The sequence below is a fragment of the Prionailurus viverrinus genome, chromosome D1, assembly GCF_022837055.1.
Source record: "Prionailurus viverrinus isolate Anna chromosome D1, UM_Priviv_1.0, whole genome shotgun sequence".
Taxonomy (NCBI): domain Eukaryota; kingdom Metazoa; phylum Chordata; class Mammalia; order Carnivora; family Felidae; genus Prionailurus; species Prionailurus viverrinus.
The window spans coordinates 33,868,672-33,881,872 of NC_062570.1; the positions used below are offsets into that span (position 1 = coordinate 33,868,672).

The 13,201-nt window shown below is 33.3% G+C and overlaps 1 protein-coding gene across 1 annotated transcript in view; it reads right to left on the reverse strand.

Moving 5' to 3' along the window:
- The window catches only part of CNTN5 (contactin 5), a 552,161-nt gene that overhangs the window by 270,481 nt on the left and 268,479 nt on the right, over positions 1-13,201 (reverse strand). The window contains exon 11 of the mRNA XM_047879464.1: positions 9,670-9,820. Coding sequence (XP_047735420.1) covers positions 9,670-9,820 — 151 coding nt within the window. The remainder of the gene's footprint in view (positions 1-9,669; positions 9,821-13,201) is intronic.

The window sequence follows — 13,201 nt, forward strand, 5'->3', positions numbered from 1 at the left end:
AGGTCATGACCTGAGCCTAAATCAAGAGTTGGATACTTAACTGACTGAGCCACCCAGCAGCTCTGAGATTATTTTTTATGAAAATGATCTGCAGGTTGTTTTTCACTGTCATCAAGGTTATTAGGTCTATGCCTTAATTTTGTAACCAGCCCTCTAATTCCCATCATTAATCAACCATAGTTAAATTAGATTGTGATTTATGCAAAAACTGAAAAGAAGTGACTATGTAACTCTCAAAGGAAGCTAAAAATCTCCATTATAAAATACTTTTTTCTAAACATTCTCAGAATCTTCTCTCTTCACTATTTTATATTCAATGAAGAGTCACTTGGGGAGATAATAGGATCAGCCACCAACTTGTACATAGATGCTTGAATTCCCATGTATTTTAGATGTTGTTTGTATTAAGGACAAATTAAGCTGGAAGTTGTAGTCTGGGGGGCTTTTGGATAAGAAAAGTCTTTAAACAATTAATGGATTGTTCAAGTTGTGCCTATGTGGAAAGCATAACCAGGCACCTTGTGCAGCAATTTATAGTAACTGGGGTAAATGAACCATAGTCAGAAGTAAAATTTATGAACTGTTTGTTAAATTGGTAATTAGCTAGAGATGCAATGCTACAAACTGGAGGTGTTCATAGCACAACAGAGCCAGGATTATCTTGTAGTTTACAGTCTATTAACTGACTTCTTTAGTGTTATCTCCCTTGTGAGTTATGGTCTGTCTTGTTACGTATAACATTCTTTTTTTTTTTTTTTTTAAGTGGAAACAAGAAAAACTGGTGGTAAGATCAGGAAAAAAAGATGAAGGCTTTTGAAAAGAAATCTTTATAGATTTTCTGGAATCTTAAACTTGGGATATATGAGCAACAAATAATTAAAGACATTTTACATGCACATCTTCTGTGTTCGAATGGATATCGTCAATTTGAAGATTTGAAATCAAATGTTATATTATCTAAACATACTGTTAAGAGTAGAATGTTTGAAAATGTGAGAATCCCTTTGTTTTTCCACTTGCATTAAACTATTTGGCATGGTGTGAGCACATTGTTACTCAGTAAGTTTGAATTATTTGTGCTTATTCATTGTCTAATGTAGATCAAGTTTAGAAACACTTGAATACGTCTCAAAACAATGGAGATCTACAAGGGGAAAAGTATAAAAGCACAGCCAAGAAACATCCTATAATGCAATCTTTAGAATTATTTTGTCAATAGCATCTGATCAATTGATTAATGTGTAATTGATAAAAAGGACAATAAATATTTCTTATAATTAGATGGCCAATCAACATCAATGTAGTCTAACTTACCACAGAGTAAGAAAGAGAAAAGTAAAAGTAAGATGAAATTTTGGCCACTGTGTCTTAGTTTTTCAGTTTGCATCTTTTATTGGAAGTAAAATTAGATTTAAATTAAGTTCTTTATTTGGAAGGTTTTCTGGCCTTTTGTGAGGGATGTGTGTGTATGTATGTGTGCACTCACATGTGTGTGTGTGTGTGTGTGTGTGTGTGTGTGTGTGAAAATAGCTGATAAAGTTGATCATACAGCTTTTTAGTACAAACTGGGGAGCTAAATCTTTACCACATAAAAGGAAGTCTATCACTATTCTTCATGTAGATTGAAATGCAGCATCACTGCTAAACAATTTGATTGCTATAATCATCATAGAATCATTGACTAGCAGCAAGCTTGGCTTTAAAGCTCAGCTTTGCGATGGGCGACTTTAAACAAGTCACAATCTCTTTGAGTTTATAACTGAAAACTTATATGTCAAAGATGGCAATATCTAAATAACAGGGTTGTGAACTGGCACATATTGAAACTAAATAAAAGTTAGAAGTTGACATATCATTTATCTAACTTCCCACTAACTCAGCTTCTTAGCAATTATATCAGTTTGAGCATTTTCAATAATGAGAAAGTATAAGACAGTCTTTTCCTTTGAGTTAGGATTTCAAATGTCATCGAGATTGACCAACAAGCTATAAGGAAAGGAGGAGAGAGAGAGAAAGGGATGTTTGAGTACAGGTTATCAGGTGAGAAAATGAAGAACCTGTTTGAGGGAATTGTGAGCATCCATGCAGTTTGAGGTTAGAATACTTAGGGTTTTTTGGGAGGAGGGCAGAAATGAGTAGAGACAGACACATGGAGAGAGAAAGACAGCTGAACAGTTAATAAGGCAGGTATAGACTCTGAACTCCATGTTGGTAGTACCCTTTGTGTTTCATTCATAACTCTGTTCCTGGCACCAAGCACTGACATATATAGGCACTTAAAATATTAGATAGAACCATATGAAATTTTTGTTATTCACTCATTTCTAACAGACAAAAAATGGCAATTTCATATAGTTCAACCTTATATTTGTCAGATGGATTAGTGAATAAATGTGGAAATAAAATGGAGAATTTCAAATGTACTCATGAATTATGGTTGTATTCAATAGAAGATTCAGATCAGTAGCTTCAGCAAGAGGATGACACACTCAAAGCTGTGCTTTGGTAAGATTCCTTGGGCTATAGGGTGAAGCATGGTTTATATGGGGAGAGAAAATGGACACAAATGAAAAGTATAATTTAGGATGTTTGCTACTTGAGACATGTTAAGGGCCTAAACTTGGGCATTGTCAAAAAGAAAAGGAAAGAAAGGGAAACCCAGGGTACAATGGTTAACCATATGCTTCATTTCATTTGAAAATCTAATTCTCTACTGAGTGAAGGTATGTTCAATTGGCCTGTTGATTGAAATGATGGTAGAATAAGAGAGGGGCCTATTCTTATAGAATTACAACTGAATATCTAGGGTAAATTACATAAATTCTTCTATAATACACCTCTAAAAGATTAGGCCAAGAAGCTTGAATTGTTTTCAATACCAAGTAGTTTTTCTCTCTGAAGATGGAAAAAAAATGTAGCAGGAGGATTAGTGTTTTTTATCTTTTCATATGTTCTGATCAAATCTAAACTATTTGAATTATGCGATTAGAAATATATTATCTTAAGAAAGTTCCTCCTACAACACTACAAATTTGTGGTGTTTACCTTAACTTTACTTACTGATTATAAGGACAGTGCATAAAAATTATATACAATTTCTTTGTGTATACAATTCTATATGAATAATTATAGACAATAATTACATATAACTTGTAAAATACAGAAAAGCACAAAATTAGAATTATACATAATCCATCTCTTAGAGATAACTTGTGAATAGTGTATACTATATTGATAGTCTCTGTGTTTTATACTTTTGTGTTCCCATGTTTACGGGCTTAGTTTTATCTGTTGGAAATGTTCTTAGTTTTCCTTGTCTCCCTTTGGTATTTCTGTCAGTGTCCCAGAGTCTTTTCCTCAGACATCAATCTTGACACCAGTCAGTTGAACAAACCCATGTCAAATTGTTCTGAGGTTAGTAAGGCTCTATGCAACTCATTCAGACTGAGGCAAAATATTGCTTCCCACCTCTCACATCTTATGTAGAGGTAATGTGCCTCCTGGAAAATTTGAAACAGTGCATAGCCCCTCTGGCCAGAAGTAGTACATAGAATTATATGATTGCCAGTATCCATGGATTTCAATATTCTTCATTTATATTCAATATTTTTTCATTTATATCACTAATTATTGACATCATTGCTTATTTATGAATCACTTAAATCCTAGCATTTATGTCTTCTCTCATCCTATTTATTTATGAATCACTTAAATCCTAGCATTTATGTCTTCTCTCATCCTATTGCTGGATTCATAATCTCCAAATTTATTTTGAATTATTGTGGATAGAATAGGGATAGTAATAGTTTGCCACCTTAAAGAGTGGCTTCTATGTAATAGAGGTTTTCAAGTCAAACATTGTAGTGAGGCTGAGTTACTGAATTTGGTAGATATGGAAATAAAGCAGAGGTTAGTGAAAGACTCCCTCTACCAGCTCTTACATTGATTTTGTTGAGTTTCAGAGGTCCAGGCTTGAACAAGCTATTGATCATTTCTTAATTGGGTCCATTTTATTTGAAAGGGTGATTCTTCTTAGGAGCCAAGAATTTGTTGATCTATATTCATAATTTCCAATGCTGCTATGACTGCATTTTTCCTCTTTTGTGTTTCTACTGGCATTTTAAAAGGAAGGTGGTGAAAGTAAATTAGGCAGAGCCTTCTGCCATTAGTTTTCATGGAAACCAGGAAGTCAGCTTCCTAACCTCATCACAATGAATGTGAGGCCATTTTCTTCTCATCCCCTTAAACTTGGTGGAACTTTGGAATAGCGAGTAAGAATCCCCAAGTGATAACATATCGTATATTGTAAGCTGTTCATAGGTATTAAATCTTATGAAGACAGTTATCAACCTTCTCTTCCTTTAGATAAATAATGTCATTTTGATCATTTTATTCCTTTGAAGCATAGATTTTAATCTACAAAGGAAGTGAACTGATATACTCTTGGTATATGAAAGCTCATTTTCTCTCATTATATAATTTCTTAGACACTGAAAAAAAAAAAACAAGATACCTAGGGTCTACATTGTTTTATGTTCTTAATATGTAAAAGACATTGTCACAGAGGAAACAACAAAACAGCTTGTTCATTAGCAAACACAGCATGTAGGTGGAAACAAAGGGACAAAAACAAGACTCTAATTATCCCCATGAATTCTTCTTCTTCCTTTGAAAAAGAAGACCCTATTTTCCCCTCAGTAACAATGTCCTTTAGGGCCTGCACTACAAACATATTTTTCCATATGTCTATGAGTCAATATGTAAGCCTGATAATTTTTGCCTAATAAACACAACATGAATTCCCACTAGAAGCCAACTAATGGGTACTTCAAGTGCAATTTTCTGTGTGTGTTAAATGAATAAGTTGAAAACTGCATTGTTCTGAAGCTCCTTTGGTGAGCAGGGGAATATTACAAGGGATTTTGGACAGTACCATAAAAGAGAAATTACACTATAATCCTGTCCCTTCATAGGATAAGTTTTATTTTTTTGGATGCAGGATTTCTTTAGCACCCATTTGGATTATAGTCCATATTTCTAACACTGGTATCCCCTCTGCCTAGAAATGAAAATTTGTACTTTAACCATTTTAATATTTCAATAATTGTAAATAATTTTTAAACATGAATGGCACATTCCATGGGGTTCAATAATAATTTATATATGTGCACATGGAAAGGAAACAAAACAGAACAATAAAAACAACAACAAAAACTGTGTCTTAACCAAAAACTAAGTATTTTTCATTTTAGCCAAGATTGTCTTTGCCCACAAAAAGTACAGGAAATTGAACATGTAATAATGAAGGCTTAATATTTGTGCACTGCTGGAGTGCTTCTGGGTGATTATATTTTAACAAAAGTTAATGGCTAAGTAATGGAAATAATGAGCTGAAGTGAAAATCCAATATAAGTTTGATGAGCAGAACATTTTGAATGAAAATATACTAGAGGAGAAAATCTCCATGGAACATTTCACGTCTTAGTACTCCTGGAGCTTATTAGTTTAGTATGAAAATGGACATGACTGATTAAGAAATCTAAATGAATGTGTGCTAGTGATCTTTAAAAGTGATGGGGCAAATGTGAAGTTTCCTTAAAAGAAAAAAAAAAGAGAAAGTAAAAAATCCTTTAAAAGCCTTTTCTGTTTCCATTAACTCTCCACATACATTCATCTGTTTGCACATGGCCTATAATACTGATTACAGAAGTAAATGTTCAGTCTGCTATCAGAAACTATCCAAGAGATATTGAACTAGGAGTAGGTAAGGTTGATGAGAATAGTCATGCCATAAATGATGAGAAGTGAAGATTTCAGGCTCTGATGGACAAAGAATATCACTTTAGAGGCACAGATTTAATGAACAGCATATTTATCACATGGAGACTCCTTTAATCCGAGATAATAACTTAAATCTCTAGAATTCATTCTAGAATTACTGGAGAAAGAAAAAGGGAGTGGTAAAACTTTCCAGAATTATTAGTAACAAAAATATATGTCAGTATTCAAAGGTTCAAAGGCTCAACTGATTCCACCATCATCACCACCACCACTAACCATCAGCAGCAACAGCATCATCATCACAAATAACATTCATTGAGCGTTTATTAAATGCTATACACCAGCCAGTGTATTTTACAAAATTTCATTCAATTCTCACAATCCAATGTGGTTAGTGTTTTGAATTCTAGTTTTATAAGCAAAAAATAAATAAATTAATTAATTAAGCAACTTGTTGAAAGCTCATAGTTTTCATGATAAGCCAGGAAATGAAGTCTTGATTTATACACTGGATTATATACTATTACTCACAATGTTGAACTGTTTCATAACTTCATAACTTCATGACTGCTATAGCAGTCATCATCATTGTCAATAATAATGTGACTTACTATTTAAGCATCAATTCATACTGAACATTCTGTGATATAAACAAGAAATAACTACAAACCACTCACAAATTCTAATATAACTTATTTTAAAATATACTTTAGGTGCATAATTTAGGACCAAATGAATGAAATATTTTGAAATATATTTTGATAACAACTTGTTAATCAAAATTCTTCTAAAAGTCATATTATGCTCTAGTTATTACCTACTGGACTGTAAATTTTAGGATAATGATTTATATACTTCCTTAGCAGAACAGATAAATACAAGAAAAGAAAAAAAAAGACAAAGAAGATCCCCTTCCAAAACAAACCAAACAAAATCTGAAAGATTCAATCAAAATTTTACAGAAAAAGAAAAGTCAGTATGTAATTTGACATTCTGTTGATAAAACAAATGATTAACTGTTAACTTCAGTTGTTACAACATTGCATTTACAATTTAGAGTTAAATTGCTATTGACCCAAGCTTTCAATTATTTTTTTTTGAGGTTCTGACTAGTTTTCAGATAATTAAATGATATTTTTCTGCAATTAACATCTTTCATTACATTTTTATGCTATTGCTATGGACATAATTTTATGCATTTTATGCATTTAAAATGTTTTATTTTTCATATTTACATGTTTCTTTTATAATATATATTATTTTAACTCCTTTCTTCCAATATAATACTAATCTCTATATGTCCATATAGGAAATTGCCATTTGCTGTTTCAATCTTTAATTTGAAGTGATCCAAAATAACTGTGAAAATTGTGAATGAAGGACAAGACTAATTCATTTAACATTTCTTATTAGAAGAATAACCTACAGTTATTGGGGGTTGAGTGATTGGGGAACCTATTTGATGTAGATCACACGAATGGTGAATATACTTGTATTCCAAGGAAATAAAACATGATTTGAATTTGTAACCCTAATGTGAAATATGCAAGACACAAAGATATCAAACCCTTAACAGTTTTCTAACACCTCCACTTAAATTTTTATTTACAACTCTTATCAGTTGGTGTGCTTTATAACAGAGAAGTGACCTAAAATTTCTATAAGAAAATAAGGTGTCATATGAAACTGAAATTCTATTTAAGAATGTATAATATATACATTGGAAATTTTAATTTTCAAGTTTCTATTCATATGTTTGGCATGCAATTTTTTCAAATATCTACATATGTCTTCTTACATTACTTTATGGAATTCTTTCTATTATTATTTAAGTCTTAGCCTTTTATTTTAATACTTGATGCTTAATATTTTTAAATTTCTATTTAGAATGTATTTTTAATGAAACCTGGAACTACAAAATAAGGTAACATACTGTACATTAGTAAAGACAATATTTTGCAAGTGTGCCTGTCAATTTTAAGTGTAAAAATGCCTCTGTAGTCATTAAATTAAATCAGTTTATAAACATAAACATCTAGATCAGAGTTTACAAACATAAACATACAGATCAGAGTAGCAAAAGGCTGATTAAATGTAGCCCAGTCTTGCTTTTACTTGAATAAATAAAAACACAAATATTTCACATTTTAGCCTCCTTCCTGAATAGCACTTTGACCAGAGTATTTGACATCTGGAAAACTGAGTGATCTGAGTTTGAAGCCAGTGTATATGTCTCACTAACCTGAAGGGATAGCAGTGAGGAGAAAAGGAATCAAGAAAACTGGAAAATTCACAAACTGTTTTTCAACTTCTGGAAAAAAAAAAGTTTAGTATGTTTATATTTGTTGTAACAGAAAATTCATTAATCCTGTTCCTTTCTCAATACATTTGCTTTAACAAATGAGATGTTATCTAATTTTTTAAACTCATCAGTGATGTCTATGTATATTTTCTGAGGAAAATTCTCTGGTGGTGAACTGAAATAAATAGGATAAGACTCGCATGCCACCCATGAACAACACAATGCATTTCAAATGTAGTGGTTTGTACCAATATGGCAAATACATTTTGATGATATAAAAATCTTTGATGCATTAAAAAACATGATAAACTTTTTGATCTAATTCTACAAAAATATTTTCTTCTGCTTTAATAAGGGTTGTGCCAGGTTTTGTTTTTGTTTGTTTAAATTTCTATGAGCAACAATACAAAAAATTCAATTCAATCATATGCATTTTAACCATATATACACATATTTATGATTTTGTACCTCCCACCCTGCCTGAATAACAAAGATAAATTCTCTTTCAAAACAAGACGATCAGTATAACCCATTTTAATTATAGATGATCACCCTTTTCAGGCATCATATATCATCCTTGGGCCTGAACTGAACCAATTAGTCTGTAAGTTACCTCATCTGAGACAGGCAATTTAAATCAGTGATTCTCCGATTAGAAGGGGAAAGAAAAATTTCTATAGTAAATTTTCAAATATTTCAAAATATTCCAAAATTACCTAAAGAATTATTCAAATGGACCCCTAATACTGACATCAATTAATTTTTCTATATGATTACTTAGATCCAGGCAGATATAAAACAAAGCATGATCTGCTTATACTTATCGATAAAATGATAAATAACACTTTAAAACAACCTATGCAACCTCATTTCAACATATTAGAGGATATTATTTTCTCAAAGCTGAATCATCATTTACAACACAAATATGGTAATAATTAATAGAGCATGGGCTTTTGAACTTGGCAAACACAGTCCTATGATGGTTTGATTCTCTCATCATTTTTTTTCCCATTTGTACTACTGTGATGTCCTTTGGTTTTGCTTACCAAAACCAAATCTGTACACATTAAATATTCCTCTGAACATTTCTCATTTGTCTATGGCAACTGAAGTAATTCTATATTATTTTGCCTCAACGAGATTGAAAAAAGAAGTACAAATCTAGACACAAATCTTGCCTGAAAATACTCTGCCATAAAGTGATTACCCAAAAGATTCATGTTTATATCATTTAAATATTAACATTAAAGTAAATTATTATAGATAACTTGTGAGTCTCCAAATCTGCAGACCCTAAATGAAAGCAAAAATAACTAGTTTAATCAAAGTGTGTGATTTCTTCATAACCTGGTGAAATTCCCATCACTACTGAAACACCATAGAGGCAAAGAAATCTGATCATATTGAAGTAGAAATCTGAATTCTTTTTAATCGCTATATAGACAAACCATATTTTAATCTGTTCATGAAATATAGTTCATTATAACTGCAAAAACTCTTTCTTGTATACTCTGTCTGTATCACCTGAAACTTCAAAAAAATGTTTGATGTTAAGAGTTTGAATTATGAAATAGACTTCTAACCTTTTATTCTCTCTAACTGCTTTGTCTCCCTTCTTCCAAGAAATGGTTGGTTTTGGAGAGCCTTGGGGTTTGCACTCTATGATGACTTCTTGGTCTTTGGTAATAATTATTGTTTTCTTCATTTGATTCAGTGCAAAAGTAGGAGCTGAAGCTATGAAAAAGAAAATGTTAATTCTACCAGAAGCAATGATAATAAATCAAAATTCTTCAACTTTTCTGTGATACATTTCTTTTCTTTCTTTTCTTTTTTTTTACTATTTAATTTATTATTTTTTTTATTTTTAAAAATTTACATCCAAATTAGTTAGCATATAGTGAAACAATGATTTTAGGAGTAGATTCCTTAATGCCCCTTACCCATTTAGCCCATCCCCCCTCCCACAACCCTTCCAGAAACCCTCAGTTTGTTCTCCATATTTATGAGTCACTTCTGTTTTGTCCCCCTCCCTGTTTTTATATTTTTTTTATTTCTCTTCCCTTATGTTCATCTGTTTTGTCTCTTTAAGTCCTCATATGAGTGAAGTCATATGATTTTTGTCTTTCTCTGACTGACTAATTTCAGTTAGCATAATGCCTTCCAGTTCCATCGATGTAGTTGCAAATGGCAAGATTTCATTCTTTTTGATTGCCAAGTAATACTCCATTGTGTATATATATATACCACATCTTCTTTATCCATTCATGGGATACATTTCTAATAAAACCACAGGTTATCTACACATGCAAAAGGCACTAACTCAAAATTTAAACATATAATTATTAGCAGATAATGGTTTCATATTATGTGGGGTCCACAGACAGACTGTTTCAAAAAATGACATGCTTTAATTATGATTATCAATTTTAATTTTGAAACACTAATATGAGCACCTTGAACAAAAGGTGAAGGTGCTGGCAAGAAAGTCTATTTGGGGCTTCCTTTGGAAAAATAGAGGTTACATGTAGAGAAGGTAATCTTGTGTCATCCACTTCCTATATTAGAGTTTTACTGCATATTTTACTTTAACATTATACAAAATTAACTGTAGTTGTTTTAAAATACATTTAAAAATTGAATTATTTAAATTTCAATTAAAAATTTCACTTCATTGGTAGCAATTATTCAATTAGGTCTGATACTTCATTAATATTAATATTGCTTTCACTCGATTTTTGTGAAGATACTTTTGATTAGTTCCCCAAGTAATTCTGGTGGGCAGCTGTGGGTTGAGGACCCTGGACTAAAAGAACACATGACATAGAGACCAACACACACACACACACACACACACACACACACACACACTTTTGAATCTAAAAGAGAACCTGGGAGATATGTCTACAAGTCTACTGTATCTGAGGGATTTATTTTAACCAATTTGACATAATTATTTTATGTCCATTATACAGCAGTATAATGCATGGCACAAAAACATTAAAAGATATGTATATAACAAAAAAGATATGTGCTTGTAATTGAGAGGAGATAAGAATTGATAGAGAAAAGGAGGAAGGAGTTAAGACAGTGGAGAAATAGGAGGACCGGGATTTTCCTCATCTCTCAAACACAGCTGTATTGAGCTCATATCACTTGGAACACCCAGGAAATCGATACGCAGAGTCGCAGAAAGACTTCCACAGTTGGACGGAGATAGCTTGGAAGGATCGAGGTGTGGGTATGTGAATTGGGGGAGATAAAACAGCATAGGCATGGAGGGGATGAAACCCTTTCTGTGGAGAGACAGAGGGAAGGTTGTGAAAGTGCAGCATTGAGGTAGCACAAGAGGAAAACCCCTCTGGACCACAGACTGGGGAAGGAGAAATATGGAGAATGTCATTTTTTTTTCTGTTTTTTTTTTTGTTGTTGTTGTTGTTTGGGTTTTTTCCAAACAGCTCTTCGAACTGAAACTTGGAGCTTTCAAAAGTGCGCAGCTTTCTCCAGAGTGAAGCCAGGAGACATGGTGTGCATTCCTGGGGAGAAAGGACCTGACCCCAGAGCACATAGCGCAGTGTAGCAATCTCTTGGTGCACTGGGATAGAGCAGGTCCCTTCCTGGAGTATTTTGGAAAGGTGGTTTATTGCCTCCACCAGGACAAAAGACCCTGCAGGTGCCAGCCAGTGGTCTTTTATCTGCAGGTTGGAGAGACTCCACTCTGGAACAGGGGAGAGTTGGGTCCTTTACGACTTTGATTAGCCTAGCACCTAGAAGGTGCAGAACTGTGGAGCAGGGAAAACTGACTGCCTGAACAGCATGGTTTGAGGTCCCTGGTATGGGGAGAAGAGCCTGGAATGTCACCATTTTTCCCCTCAGCATCAATATGGTGGGACTTCAGAGAGAAGCACAACAGCCCCCAGTGGAGGCAGGGCAAAACCCTGCCCCTCTGTGCCTGGCAACTGCTTATTTACTGGAGCAAGACTGACTCATCCAATGCAGCCAGCCTCTCCACCAGAGCAGCACAGCCACCGTTCCCAGGCACCAACAGACAAACTGTTTTTCTCTTTTATTATTTTATTTACATTTTCCTTCCCTCTTCCTTTTTTTTAAATCAGACTTATAGTTTCTGATTTATTTTTGGTCAATTCTTATTCATGCATTTTCATGCATTTTCATTCTATCCTTTTTCCATTGTTTCTCTTTCTTCTTTATTTTCATTTCTCCTTGTCTGTAATTAGCCTCATGGTTTTTTGATTCTCTTTTTTTTCTCCCCTTTCATTTTTCTTTTTTTATGAGGTCAAGGTTCCCTTCTCTTTCTTTCTTTCTTTCTTTCTTTCTTTCTTTCTTTCTTCTTTCTTTCTTTTTATTTTCCAGGGTTACTTCAACAAAAAAATCAAAACACATCTGATTGAAAGTCCAAACATTCCACCACTACAAGTGAGGAGAAGCTCTGCAGAGGACTGACTGGTGGGATAGAGCAGCCAAAACATAACAATAGAGTGCAAACAGCATTCACCAAAAACACTTTCTGGAGTGCCAGGCCCTGGACAATGTATGACTCTTTTTTAATATAATAGTACTCTCAGGTGCAGGACACATAACAAGCTTTTAAGACATGCAAAAGAGAGAAACTTAGCCAAAATGACAGTACAGAGGAATTCTCCCCAAAAGAAAGGTCAAGAAAAATCACAGCCAGAGAATTGCTCAAATCAGATATAAAAAATGAATCTGAACAAGAATTCAGAATAACAGTCATAAGACTCATAGCTGGGCTTAAAAAAAGCATAGAAGACACCAGAGAAACTCTTGCTGCAGAGATCAGCAGAACTTGTCAGGATGAAGCAAAAATGCTATAACTGAGATGAACAATAAACTAGATACAGTGACAGCAAGGATGGAAGAAGCAGAGGAGAGAATAGGTGAAATAGAAGATAAAATTATGGAAAAAATGAAGCTGGAAAAAAAGAGGGAAAGGAAATTACTAGATCATAAGGGGAGAAATAGAAAACTAAGTGATTCCATGAAACAAAACAATATCTGTATCATAGGAGCCCCAGAAAAAGAAGAGACAGAAAAAGGGGCAGAAGGTTTATTTGAACACATTATAGCTGAGAACTT